The sequence below is a fragment of the Barbus barbus genome, assembly GCF_936440315.1.
Source record: "Barbus barbus genome assembly, chromosome: 37".
Taxonomy (NCBI): domain Eukaryota; kingdom Metazoa; phylum Chordata; class Actinopteri; order Cypriniformes; family Cyprinidae; genus Barbus; species Barbus barbus.
The window spans coordinates 7,717,676-7,732,229 of record NC_136715.1 but is presented as its reverse complement, the minus strand read 5'-3'; the positions used below and the strand labels follow the sequence as shown (position 1 = coordinate 7,732,229).

The following is a 14,554-nucleotide window of genomic DNA, read 5'->3' as shown; positions in this document are numbered from 1 at the left end:
ACATGCACTATCAATGTCTTGGATTGAGATGAGCGACAATATAAACTATCAGAAATAAAACAAAGGTGAACACCTGATACTGTTTAGTGGTTCATTTCAGGAACACCACAAGTAAAAAAAAAAAAAAAAAAAAATTATATATAATTTTATATATAATTATATATAAAAATTATATAATTATATAATATATATCTCAGACAAACAATAAACCAAAAAATAAAAATACACTGAGGCAAGCCTGCGAGTTGAACTGCACTGCAAGTAAATCACATGTAGAAGGAGGGAAGGGATCATCTGCAACATTTCGAACCTTCAGTTTGTTATTTAGGATTTTAAAAAAAGTTCCTTTTTATCATAGATTAGCAGCAAAACTGTTAATAAGTCATGCACAAGTAATACTGTTATGTGGCCAATTTTGAGTGATTTCATTGGCAGCCTGATTTGATTTGGATTGCAAAATTTGAACATACCATTTTCAGATAGTCCCCACCTCAAACAAAGACTCCAGTTTAAAGCTCTATCAATTGTACTTTTTCCTAATGAATGTGCCCTAAATTTCTTTGTGAACAATCAATGCACCTGAGCCCCTTCCGGCCGATTCCCAATGCAATTCCTAGAAATGAGTCATTGCAAAAAATGATGCTGCTGAATAAACCAGGACTTGTCGTGACACTGTTTTCAACAAAAATCTGTAAAAACTTTCAGGATGGACCAAATCAAACCCATCACTGGATATTGCGCCAGGAGAGGTGAACAAAACACAAACGACTTTCACAATGTTTGGCCTTCCTCACCTGAATCCCACCTCGATTCTTCCATGGGAAGAGATATGAAAAGTAAAGATCATGTGTAATTATATATCTACCTCAATATATTTATAAAAACGAGCTGGCTGTAAATGAAGCTGGATCTTGGATTCTGTGAGCCACTAGAGTTTGGTTTGTTCCACATGCAGCGATGGTTTCCACAGCATTAGCATGCAGCCCCTGCTACGCAGTCTGTAGAGATGATACGCTACTGACTACATTAACAGGACGTTGCTTGAAATCCAGTGAAAAGCTGATATCTGTAGGAGAGCCACCAGGTCCATGAAATCACATGTAAAGAGCCACATTTGGTAGAGTTCGATCACTTTGCTGTGTACATGATGACTTAAGGGGATATCGGTGACAAACCGAATTCCCATGTGGGCGGAGCTTCCACAGTTCCCAGCCTATGAACCCTGCCCACTTAAAAAAAAGAAAAATATTGAGCAGCAGAAAAAAAAAAAAAAAAAGAAGAGAGACAATGAATCACCTCAAAATATCTTTGAGGTGTTAATACAAACTCTCCTTTGCAGGTTTTTGGTGTCTTTATCGTATCTCTTAACAAAATCGTTATATTTGACAGTGCTTCGTTTGTTTAAAGGTATCCCTGGTGATTTGGACATGCGATACAGAGTGTGTTGGTGGAAACGCTAGGAAACGGCCTCGATCTGGTAGGAGCAGTCATCCGGATGAGGGGTGGGTTTGGCTTCAGTAGTGCTCTTAGGTTTGGGAGGCCAGTCGGGATCCTCGCTCAGCTCTTGGGCCAGGTGCATGTACCGAGCCTTGGGCACTTTTTTCTGCCGGCAGCAGAGCCAGGAGAGGCATTTCGTTCCAAACATGTCTATTCCTTCCTATAGACACACATATACAGGGGGAAGTGGAGAGGAGAAGAGAAGATAACAAGAAGTCTGGTTTTATCATTTCCTTCGAAGGACAGAATTCAAACCTGTGATGGAAACACTAAGCTATAACAAAATAAGATGAGATATACATGTTCATTTTCGTATTTAGAAACAAAGTCAGAGCCTTTGGTCTGTCTGTACAGTATGTCATGCCTCTGAGCACATGCAAGGGTAATGACTCTTTATGCTTATTAAAATTAATACCAAAATGCTTGCTTTAGCTACTTTTGAAGCTCAAATGGCATTAAAAAGAATGTTCTGGGTTCAAATCCATAGCATGCTGACAGTTACCACAGAAAATAACTCAGTTTTTTATGAACACGCGTTAATTCACCTGCTGGCATATTTTGGTATGGCAAGATTAATATATGCTTCAACAAAACGATGAGCAATGCATTTCATTTTGTGAACCCATCTGGAGGCCCAGCTCCATGGACTTCCATTGTAATTGCTTTACTGTAAACAATTTTGGCTTCTTTTTACATTCTCGTCAAAATTATTTTTAGTGGTAATCAAAGGCAGGCCAGATACTGTCAATAAAGCTCGCTTTAACCCAGAACATTCCTTTAAAGGAATATTCCAGGTTATGTGCAATTTAAAGTCTATTATAGCTTAATGATTATTATATTGTAACTTTCTCTATCAGTGTTGTTATTGTTAATTAAAACTGAAACTAATGATTAAAAATCATTTTATAAAACTGTTCAATATGACAGAAACACAACAGAACTAAAACTTTTCTGAAAATATAAAAATAAAAATATAATTTAAGAAAATTCAAAATATAAATAAAAATCTATATATAAATAAAAATCTCTGTATGAGGACACAACATGTTTTACATGTGCTTTTCAGATGCAACCTCAAACAATTCAATTGGTAACTTGCAACCAGAAGTTTATCCAACAAGAAAAGTAGTCCCACTTTAAAAAGATGATTCAAGCAAGTAAAAATGACTGCCTGTGAAAATCGACAGCAGGCCAGACTCATTTTGAACCCCGAACATTCATTTAAAAGAAAAATCTGAGTTATTTACCATTCAATGTCTATGACAACTTTACTGTTCAAAAGTTTGGGATTCAAGTCTCACCAAGGGTGCATTTATTTGATTAAAATAAAATACTGTAAAAATAGTAATATTCTGAAATTATTATTATAATTTTAAACAACGGTTTTAAATAAATGTAATTTATTCCTGATGGCAACAAATGGAAGGTTCAAAGGCAAAAAATGCTGAATAAAAATATATTGATTTATTAAAAAAAAAAAATCTTACTGACCACAAACTTTTGAACAGGATACAAGTAATGAGACTTTTCATAAAAGACTAGTTACATGGTACTGCAAACGCTACATTTAATTATACAAAATCAATAGTTCCTCAGCAAAACCATAAACTCCTTCTCATAGACATTAAATTGCAAACAACCCGGAAAGTTCCTTTAACCAAACCAGATGTTTAATTCAACACACAATGTATCAGAACGTTAGTGCACGTGTTGCGATTCACCGAGTTAGACATTAAGTATTACTCGTTTGCCACATACCTGCACCGTCACTGCGGTTTAAACAGACGCAGAGCTTACACATGTATGCAGTAGTTGTAGCCACTACAGAAAGAGCATTAGAGGAAAATGGGGGGAAGTGGGGTAATCGTAAGCCCCCGGAGCATGACAAAACAAGAGTCCTAACAGGGGGCACTAGAGAGCGTTCAGAAAAATCAAGTTGGCGCATGCAAGGCCAAACGTAAAGGCAGGGTGCTGGGTGAGAGGGAGAGAGAGAAGAGGAGGAAGGAAAGGGGGAAAAAAGTGAAAGTGGACACCAGCAAGTGAGAAGGCAACGGTGAACAGAAGTGTCAGATTTTTCCCAACCTGTGGTGTCGGGCCTGCAGGGGAGACGCCATAGCTGCCCTGCTTGTCTCTGCTGAACACATGCTTCCATAAGATGACGTCAAGCACGACGGTCTAAAGAATATCGCAGTAGGGCGGAAAGAATGAAGAAAGCTACGGATCACATGGCTAGCAAAAGATTTATGGTCATCATTTGTTTCTGCTTTTTCCTTGTCAAGAGCAAAACTAAATACATTTCTTGAAAGGGCAGTGATTTTTTTGGATTGTGTGTTAAAGAAAAACAGTGGAGGCAAGAGAATTACATAATTCTGCACTGAGTGTCATCAGTTCATTGGCAGTGAACATACAGCAAGATCACAGGATCGAGTCCCACTGATTGGCTGTTGTAGTCTAGTGTTCTACTGATTGACAAGTGAGAGAACGGCGTCACCTGTATTTAACACCAGGAAGTCATTGGGATCTAAAAGGCGAAGCAAACAGCCACTATGCCACTATGATGATTGCTGGCATTTCTTAATCGGGGTGAGGAGCTTTCGCCCAAAGAAGACGAGAATAATTTGATTCTTTGGGAATCAGAGGTAGAAGGAGCAGCTGATGGAATCAGACACACTGTACAATACATGGCCTGGCTCTACAGGATACAATATAAATGCTGTCTCCTTATCCTGTGGATCAGCCTCAGCAGAGCGGAATTAACTTCTGTGTAGGGATGGGAATCATAAGAAATCTTGGCTTCTTATTTTCATTAATGATTCTTATAGTGCTGTTAGCTACTGATTTTAATATTGTTATACCATATACATATATTGAACTGAATTGCATTAATATGAGTCAATTTATTTAGAGGAAATGCTTCATAGTTAATTAAATGAATCGCAAATAATAAACATTATAAAAAGAGCAAATTATTACAACAAAAACCAGATGTTCAGATATTAATTCAGTAGTTACGACAAATAATTGCCTTTTTAGACAGATGAGTTTGAGATTCACTTGTTCTGAATTGATGGAAAAAAATCATAAGTCATAATCATAAAAAAATATATAAATAAATGATGACTTATGATTTTTCCATCAATATAAAATATAAAAAAATTGTTAAATAAATAAATATAAATAAATGGAACTGGTTCTGAATAAGCACCAGCTTTTTGATTCCCAACCCTATGTGCGCGTTTTTCTGTATATCCCCATCAAATACACTTGAGAGTTTTAATTGGGTTACAGCCAGAGCAGTGCGTTATGACCCTGGCTGAAGGGTCCACTACATCTGACAGTCACATCCTATTAGAAAAAGTATCATCCATACATATATATATATATATATATAAGCTAGCAATACAACTACATAATGATTTAACTCTCCCACCTTAATTTTAACAAAATGACCGGTTTATTTTCATGTGAATATCCACAACAAATAAGGTGGCAGATGTAACAGCCTGATGTTCCCACTTACCTCGATGAAGACGGACACTAGGGTGTTGCCCAACACAATGAGCACCATAGACACACGCCAGCTCAAAGGAAGACATACGAGCTGAGGAGAATGTAGACAATGTAATGAACATCTTAAAACATGGACTATCATTCAAAGGCCAATAAGATGTTTTTTTTTGTTTGTTTTTTAAGAAATTAATACTTTCAGCTAGGATGCATTAAATTGATAAAAAGTGACAATACTTGAATAATATAAGGTAATATTTTAATAATGTAATACTTCTATTTCAAATAAACGTTGTTCTTCTCAACTTACTATTAATCAAAGAATAATTTAAAAATCTATTTTTTCCACCAAATTATTATGCAATATGCAGCACTACTGTTTTCAACATTAGACACTTATCTCTGAACAGTCTAGGTTTTATAAGGGCCTGAGTGATAATCCCACAAAGCACAGGCCATAGATTACAGTTTCTTACCTCTAAAAATTCATAGATTCCAGAGATTGGGACAAACATGATGAAAAACAGGAAAACGGTGAGAATTAAAGCAGAGACTACAAACGGCCCTGAAAGAAGAAGGGGGAAAAAAACAAACAGACAACCAGAAAAGTCACTGAAGAGTAAGCGAGAAGCAGATTAGCATTTCCTGTTTTCAAGACAATGTCAGACAAGAACTATTATAATCATATATTATGCATATATGTGACCCTGGACCACAAAACTAAGAACTTCATTTGGACAACTTTAAAGGAAATTTTCTCAATATTTAGATTTTTTGGCACCCTCAGATTCCAGATTTTCAAATAGTTGTATCTCGGCCAAATATTGTCCTAACAAACCATACATCAATGGAAATCTTATTTATTCAGCTTTCAGATTAAGTATAAATCTCAATTTTGAAAAATTGACCCTTATGACTGGTTTTGTGGTCCAATGTCACATGACATCACTTACATTTTTAAATCTAGAGAAACTTTAAGAGAAAAAAAAAACAAAATAAACAAATAAATACCCAAAATTAAATGCACAAAAATATCAGGATGCAGAGATAGACGGCAAACATTATATCTATAACATTCAATGGGAAATGTTTTCCATTTTTTCATATTCCTCATCCTTTCCTATCAAAATGCAATGCAATGCAGAAAATCGAACCTGATCCAAATTTTTTTTTATGACGGACGAAAGTTTCAGTGTGTAAACGTGATTGACACAACGTGAGGTCGTATTTATTTTTTAACGAATCAAGCTGAAAAAAGTTTATCCTTACAGTTCTTGTAGCTGGGCTGGCGGAAAGGCTTTCCTTTGGAGAAAACAATGGCAATAATGAGGTACTGAAAAGAGGAGACGAAGAAGAGTGTGGTATTCACATCATTCATGATTCTTTTTTCAGTCACTTCTTCAGTGGAGTTATCCATGTGATGGGGAGCAGAGCAGTTGTAAAAACTGGAAAAATAAAACAAAGACTAGAGCTGATTTAAGATTATATATATATATATTTTTTTTTTTAATGCAATCAAGGTAAAAGGGATAGTTCATCCAAAATTTAAAATTCTGTCATCATTTACTCACTCTCAAGTAGTTCCAAACCTGTATGAATGTCTTTGTTCTGCTGAACACAAAGGAAGATATTCAGAAGAATGTGGGAAACAGAGCAGTTCTGGAGCACCATTGACTTCCATAGGATTTGTTTTCCTACTATGGAAGTCAATGGTGCCCCAAAACAGCCTGGTTACAAACTTTCTTCAAAATATCTTCCTTTGTGTTCAGCAGAACAAATACATTTAAACAGGTTTGGAACTACTTGAGGGTGAGTAAATTACTATCCCTTTAAATATGAAAATAATATGAAGACTGTTTAAGTGTGTTGCAGTACCACTAAAGCACTGTACTCACTCTGGTTTGGAGTACCAGTCCAATTCTTGGATTAAGAGGAAGGCCATGATCTGGAAACCCAGGCAAATGAGAATCTGGGTCAGAACTGAGAAGAGCAGAGGACCTGAGACGAGACCGGAGGGAGGTCTCCTGGCGACAAGCTCCTTCCATGCAGAATTCAAACTCACTAAGAGCAGATGAAAGAAATGACAGAAAATTTACTCATAATCAATAACATACCTCAGTTTTCATGAGCTCAATGTCTTGGAGTAAATATTCAGATTTCATGTTGTCAGAAAGCATTTAGATTGAACAGTATCTAATTTATTGCATATTATTCTCACGAAAAGGTTTGCAGCCATTAAGATCAATCTGAGCTGAACAAGAAAGACATTACAGATCATACTCACTAGTGAAGACAATTAGAAGAATGATGGCCATGTCGATGAAAAGAAACTGGAAGTCACCCAGGTTACTGCGAATCTGAAATGCATAACTAATGGATCAGGAATGTAGAAGCAATCTCAGCATGAAATAATGACTGTCACTCACTAGCACAGAAAGATGTATAATAACTACAGCAAGTAGTTCCGTGAAAGAAAGGGGAACTTACGGAGTAGAGAAGGGCAACACTGAGGCATTGAATAATACTGTACAGAGCCATGAACTTAAACACACAGAAGGAGGTGATGAGAGCCGCTCTGCCCTCCCTGTGGAAAAACAACATGTGTGAGACTCTCGAAAAACAGCACTTTTTGTGAAAAGAACATGTCGTTGGGAAACGCTGCCTACAAAGTTGAAGTTCCAAACAAGCACCCTCATCAACTCCAAATTATGCATTTAAAAAAAAACATTCAATTTGAGGCGCATTAGTATCAATTAAGACTTATTTAACATCTTAGCTAGTTTCCACAGAAACCAAGCAATCGACAAAATGTCCTGTTTCTCACTGTGGCTCATTAGGCAAAAACTTCAATTACTCACATTATTAAGTTAATCAAAGCCAAAAGAGTCATAATTTGTTCACTCCTTTCCTGGCCCTTTTGCCATGCCTATCCTATTTCCTCATTATTTTACTGTGACTGGGTGGGCTATAAAATAGCCCTATTTATAGCCTTATAAAATATGAAATATTTTGGAAAAATGTTAAGTCAATATTTATTATTTAATAATTATTATTAGATTTATTACTGAAAATATTAAACAAAATTAGAAAAATTATGACAGCAGGTTGTCCAGATGAAGGCCAATAGCAGCCATAGCCAAGCTTTTTAGGTCTTAATTTCTTCATTTTTAACATTATACCGTCAGTCAAGCTTTTATTTTGGCAGGAAAAAAAAATACAAGGAGCCCTTCAAGCTTCTCTTTATAAATAAGTTTATGTGGAGCAGCATTTATTGTAAATGTATTTATCGTTTCGCCTCAGCCAAAGCAATTGTTAACATGTTAATGCAGAATGTTTCTGATGTCAAAAAATCAAATGTTTGTAATTTTAATAAATGCTTTTGTTGGACTAAAGATGTTCTGAGTCCTGAAAGTTACTGTAGTGCAATGAATTCAGTCTGAAAACTGAAAATTATGACTTTTCTTGATGGGGCTTGAAACAGAGCGGTGCTGTGGTGCAGTTAGGACACCTGATCAGATTGGGCACGCAGGTGATGCTGGGAGTTGTGGAGGTAAATGGAGAAGCGACTGAAGCCTCCAGCTCTGACAAGGAGATCCCAGCATGAGCTCTCTTCAGTGCCTGAGGGCAAAACAGACAGACATCAGCTACACGACACATTCAGAAGCGTTAAAAAAATAAAAATAAATAAATAAAAATAACACATAACCCTTGAAAATAAGTCTCTCACCCCACAGTCGTTTGCTCCGTCTCCACACATTCCAACAAAATAGCTGCAGAAGAGAGAGGGACAAAACGTTTGGCAAGATTTTACTACTTATGGAAATAGGAGTAATACTTTGTAAAACCCAAGTATACACCAATGATTACTATTCTAAATAGACATGTAAACAGAGCTCTGCATGGAGTGTGCGTGTTTAATACTCACTCCACACTTTCTAATGTCTCAACAAGCTGAGTCTTCTGGTCAGGCGCCATCCTTGCAAACACTGTTCCATGAAGCACCAGCTACACCAACAACCATAACACAATAAATACCATATACATAATATAACCCATGTGTATGCAACTCTTAAAAAAAAATGTTTGTACCTTCTGTAGCAGGTCCTGGAAATGCTCAGAAATTACAGCAAATGATTTGCCGCTCATGGCAAAGTGATAATGTTCCTGAGTTTTCATCTCATCCACAGAATGCCTATCTTCCATAATAATCTCCATCTCCTGCCATCAAAAGTATAGAAAGATGCTAAAGATCTTGATATTTATTTTTCAAAGAGCTCTCAGATTAAATCAAAAATATCTCAATTTGTGTTCCGAACATGAATGGAGGTCTTACGGGTTTGGAACAACACGAGGAGGAGTAATTAATGACAGAATTTTCATTTTGGGGTGAACTAACCCTTTAACCCAGAATATTAATTCCCACTAAACCACAGTGACTGGGTCTGGCCAGTAGATGGCGCACTGACCTCTAGTTTGGTGGGCTTGTTCGAGAGTTTGCTGGGTTTGTCGGCATAGTGCCAGGTGATCTTGGCAGCCTGGCCATCTTTAGGTGGCAAAGCGTCGGCAATAATGACCGTGTCTTGTGGCTGAATCATGCCGCAGTCTCGTGCCACAGAGATGGCCGTCAGCATGTTGTCACCTACACAAAAGACAAAGAATTAAAAAATAAAGAAAAAACAAAAAAAAAAACATACTTTGGTAGTGATTTTTAAATCACATTCAGAGACTTTTAGACCATTCAAAATACTGGTACAAAAGGTACTTTTTTATTAGTCAGTGGACAGAGATGATGGCTGGTGTCTGGCAATGACCCAATGCTCCTCATGATTGCAAGAGTAGGTCATGTACAAACTCAATCTGCTTACATTCACAATGCAGCATTCAGCCTGGTCTGAACTTTGGAGTGCTTGGCTGGTAATCTAGAGAGCTGAGAACCTTATTAGACGAGATTCCAGAAATACCTAATGAATTAAGCTACAAAGCTCCCAGACTCCTGTCTGCCTGCGGCTGCTCACCCTAAACTCCCTTCCATCATGGGACATATTCAGCTCCTGGTAAGCTACCCATATGAAATATCAAATAAGCTAAGAAAGGCATAACTGAACCATGTATGTTGGACACAAGTCAAATATGTCCTGCTAGGAAAACCTACAGAACTACTACGAGAAAACATTTAAACATTATGGGCAGCACATGCAGTACACTAGTAAGAAGTTTGGTATGCAAGTATTTTTGTAAAGGAATGAATACTTTTAATCAGCAAGGACACATTAAATTGATCGAAACATTTATAAAGTTACAAAAGATTTATATTGCAAATAAACGCTGTACTTTTGAATTTTTTTTCATTAAAGAATCTTAAATATTATATTTTAAAGAGTTCTTTAAAATGTTAATATTTTCACAATAACACCATTTTGCAAATAAAATAAATGCAGTCTTGATGAGCAAGAAACTCTCCTTCAAAAACAAAATCTTTTGAATGGTACTATACAACTTTACATAAAATATATGTGAATAGCCATGTTCGAAGATTTAAATATTACTATATTAAACTCAGGTTTTCTGAGCTGGCATGGACGCAGGCCTGAAAAAAAAACAAAAAAAAAAACATCACCAGTAGAACATGTAGATGACAGAAGACATGTTTTCTGTACCTGTGACCATAACGGTGCGTATGTTAGCACGTCGTAGATCTTCCAGCACACCTGGAGTTTCCGTTTTCAGCTTGTTCTGCATGATGATCAAACCCAGAAAATCCATATTTTTCTCAATTTGATCCCTGTAGAGGAAGAGAGAGCAAATATAGTTTGACATTAAATCAGAGCACAAAATGGTATAAGTTGTAGCACAACATTGTAAATTATTTTGTGAAAGACCTTTATTTTGATTGAAGTGCCAGTAAAAAGATTCAACGTTACCGGTTAATGTTCTGCACTTTGTGAAATGTAAGTTTGGATTCCAAACGTCTGTGTGCCAGCGCGATGACACGGAAGCCCTGTTTGGTGTAGTCCTCCAGCACCTCTGCAAAATCCTCTGGTACTGTGGTGCATTGTGAAGAAAAAACACTTCAATCAAACACTGATTTGAAACTCAAAACAGATAAGATATTAATAACCGACTGATTTTTTCACTAACCTGTTTCTTTCTTACACAGGCTTGCCACAACCTCTGGAGCTCCTTTCAGATAGGCGTCCATACGTCTCTCTCCGATCTGACGGACAACCACGCTCATTCTCTGCAGAGCAGAGGAGAAGGAGAACTGCCGCACGATACCGATCATATATGACGCCTGCAGCAAAAAACAAAAAAACAACAGACAGTATGTAAACACCCATATATGTCCATAAAATTCATGAATGAAATACAAATAATAGCCATTGTACATACCGAGAGCTCATAGAGTTCAGACAGTTCCTGAAAAGAAACAGCAAGATATCAGAACAATTTTTTAAAAACAAATAATTTAGATTGTAATAAGCAGAGAAATGCTCACCATGTCCTGTTCAGGTGATATGGCTGGTGGCGGCAGAAGCTGATTGGGTGGTTTTACGTAAGTGAGTTCAATGCGGTCGTGGTGAGCCGTCTCCTCTTCTGTAGCTTCCACCAATATCTGAAGACCACAGATAGACACCAAAATAAATAAAAACAAGTACAACTTGTTCCAAAACTTGAATGAGAGCATTAAAAACTGTTCTCCAGTCACAGCAGACACTGACCCAGCCTGTGGCCTCGAACATCTTGAGGTCTAGTGGATCTCCAGAGAGCTGACCCTCAATCTTGGTGAGAGAGTGACAGGTGGCCATGCAGGACACAAACTTGGTTGTTACTAAGCTCTTATCGTCTGCTTTTTCTTCTGAATGGTGGAATCTAGGGAAGAGAGATTCTTTGGTCAGAAAAGACACTTAAATGCCTGCAGTGATAATTCAAAAACCACCAAGAATGTTCTGTCAATCGATTTAATCTTTATTTTAGAATACCTGCCATCTTCTGCTCGTTGAATTCCCCACATGTCCAAGCCATCTTCTGTGAGAGTGCCGGTCTGAAATGATGCAGAATAATAAATCATTTTTTTTTTTATTAATAAATTATAGATTATATATAATCTATATATCTATATATATACCTAAAAAAAATTAATACTGGATAATATTAGACAATGAGGTGCCAAAAGGTCACCACAATTCATGAAAAATAACCAGATTAAATGATAACTTGTGTGTGCTGAAAGTTGTTTTTAAAAGACATTCGTAATATTTGACTTGTTGTTTAGTTCAGGTTTCTTTAAAAAAAGAAAAGGACTTCAGTTCCCCATGTTTACCTTGTCAAAGCACACCAGGTTCAGCTGCCCACAGATGTTGATTCTTTGTGGGCTGATGGAGAAGATCCCGACTTTCTTGAGGCGCCGCTGAGCATAGACGATGCCCGCTGTCATGGCTGCCGGCAGCGCAGGGGGCACCGTGATAGTAATGATGTCCAGAGACTTGACTATGATTTCCTTTACTGGTTCCTGCAGGATATACATCATACCAGTGAAGCGCACATTTTCCACACTATATTTACTCGATTGATTCATTGAACAGGTCACATTTTCCTAGACTTCACATTTAAAATTCTGCTCAAAGCTACATCCTATATACATAAATTGTGTTCTATAAACTACAATTGAGGTCAAAAGTTTACACCCCCCTTTCAGAAGGAAAAAAACATGCATTAAGAGCCAGGGCGTGAAAACTTTTTGAATTTGAAGATCAGGGTAAGTTTAATGTATTTTGTCTTCTGGGAAACATAACTATCTTCTGTAGCCTCTGAATGGCAGTACTAAATGTGATATATATGATATGATATTTAGGCAAAATAAGAAATATGTACACATCTCCATTCTGTTCAAAAGTTTTCACCCCCGGGACTTGCTGATGCTTGAATCTTCTGTAATAGTTGCATATGAATCCGACAGTTGAACAACTATCACTAAACAAAAACAACAAAAAACAGCTGTGGATCCGCGAAGAACAGTATTAAGAATCAAGGGGATGTAAACTTTTGAACGGGGTCGTTTTTATAAATTCAACTATTATTTTCTCTTGTGGACTATATGTAAACATCTTTTATGTGAAATCTTATTCTGGTCAGTACTAAATAAACAATAACATGCATTTTGTATGATCCCTCTTGTTTCGGTAAAATAATTAACATTTTGCAGATTCTGAAAGGGGGATGTAAACTTTTGACCTCAACTGTACATGCAAGCGGGATTGATGTCACAAAAATGCTGCTGTTCCTTTAAAGACAGTAAAGACAGATAAAAACCTGATTTATGATTTTCACGACCAACGAATAGACAAAGACAATGCTGGCAACGGCCACCAGGCACAGCAGGAACAGGTAGGCGTCCCGGTACAGCTTAAAATCTGTGGGTTTTGGGTACAGGATAGAGCGGATGAGCTGCCCTTTAGCAGTGCTGAAACCTAGAAAAGAAAAAAATATATATATTCTGAAATTGTAACTATGGCCTCTGTTCCAAAACCTAGTCAGCTGCCTATGTAGGCAGTATTTTAAAGCATCAGCCAGGCAGATGTGCTGCTTACTATGGTACCTTTTTAGTGAAAAGTCAAGGCAGCATCAGATAAATCCCACAATACATTGAAATACAACTTCAGTGCCAAAAAGGTGGCAGACAAAGTATGTAAAATGTTGCTTAAAATGTAGTTAAAGTAGTTCTGGCATCTAACCTGTGCGGACCACCACGGCTTTGACCATTTCTCCCGTGTAGTAGCGGGTCTGTATGACGTTTGTGCCACAGAAGAGCGTGTGTCTCTTGTGTTCCTCTGTGCTGTAGATCTCGTCTCCATCCCCACCTTTCTTGTCCCGTTGAGGGTTTGGAAGGTCAGTTTTTGTGACTGGAACACTCTCACCTGAATTTATGAAATGAGAGAAGAGAACACAGAAATATTTGTGAGATATACATGTTTAATTTTATTCACAATAACAATATGCTCAAGCAAAAAACATAAAAATAAAATAAAACACATAAAATAAAAACTGTTTCAGAAAAGAAAGCTGAAGTAAACTAAATCTTACTGGATATTAACATATTTTACACCATTAGGTGTCAAAATGAAAGTTTATACAAGTAAAATTAATTTATTTTGTTTAAAAACTTTTCAGTGCAATAGTCATGTTTAGAAATAAATAAATATCCACCCTATTTTTCCCGTACGCGCAGGCAGTCATTTGTAAATTTAATGGGTTTGGCTTTTGGCGTCAGCCGCTATTTTTAGCTGTACAAAACATTTATATTGCAAACCGCTGCTTTTTTAACCATATTATTAATTATGAACACACTGGTTTGTAGTTTTACTGCACTGTGTTATTCTTCTTGTTATTTCCCTACAGCAGCTAATGAACCAGAAGTCTCGCACATTCAAAAACGGCTTACTTCTGCAGTGAAAAATAAGGTGCACAGGATTCATATATTTGGACATTTTTCTTTTAGCTATCATGAGGAATATATGATTTTTCTCTAAATCGTCCCTCTCTAATCAACTTT

General features: G+C 36.9%; 1 protein-coding gene across 1 annotated transcript in view; it reads right to left on the bottom strand.

The window, feature by feature from the left end:
- Positions 1-352: 352 nt before the first annotated feature.
- LOC306856705 (polyamine-transporting ATPase 13A3-like) overlaps positions 353-14,554 on the bottom strand; it is a 32,757-nt gene continuing 18,555 nt past the window's right edge. Inside the window, exons 12-34 of the mRNA XM_079396118.1 lie at positions 13,737-13,919; positions 13,315-13,472; positions 12,326-12,514; positions 11,985-12,046; positions 11,724-11,874; positions 11,501-11,617; positions 11,395-11,421; positions 11,143-11,296; positions 10,926-11,046; positions 10,662-10,786; positions 9,471-9,643; positions 9,094-9,222; positions 8,930-9,009; positions 8,732-8,774; positions 8,513-8,622; positions 7,492-7,588; positions 7,289-7,361; positions 6,900-7,065; positions 6,274-6,449; positions 5,481-5,569; positions 5,018-5,098; positions 3,580-3,672; positions 353-1,657 (exon numbers count right to left, since the gene is read on the bottom strand). Coding sequence (XP_079252244.1) covers positions 1,457-1,657; positions 3,580-3,672; positions 5,018-5,098; positions 5,481-5,569; positions 6,274-6,449; positions 6,900-7,065; positions 7,289-7,361; positions 7,492-7,588; positions 8,513-8,622; positions 8,732-8,774; positions 8,930-9,009; positions 9,094-9,222; positions 9,471-9,643; positions 10,662-10,786; positions 10,926-11,046; positions 11,143-11,296; positions 11,395-11,421; positions 11,501-11,617; positions 11,724-11,874; positions 11,985-12,046; positions 12,326-12,514; positions 13,315-13,472; positions 13,737-13,919 — 2,798 coding nt within the window. The 3' untranslated portion in view covers positions 353-1,456. The remainder of the gene's footprint in view (positions 1,658-3,579; positions 3,673-5,017; positions 5,099-5,480; positions 5,570-6,273; positions 6,450-6,899; positions 7,066-7,288; positions 7,362-7,491; positions 7,589-8,512; positions 8,623-8,731; positions 8,775-8,929; positions 9,010-9,093; positions 9,223-9,470; positions 9,644-10,661; positions 10,787-10,925; positions 11,047-11,142; positions 11,297-11,394; positions 11,422-11,500; positions 11,618-11,723; positions 11,875-11,984; positions 12,047-12,325; positions 12,515-13,314; positions 13,473-13,736; positions 13,920-14,554) is intronic.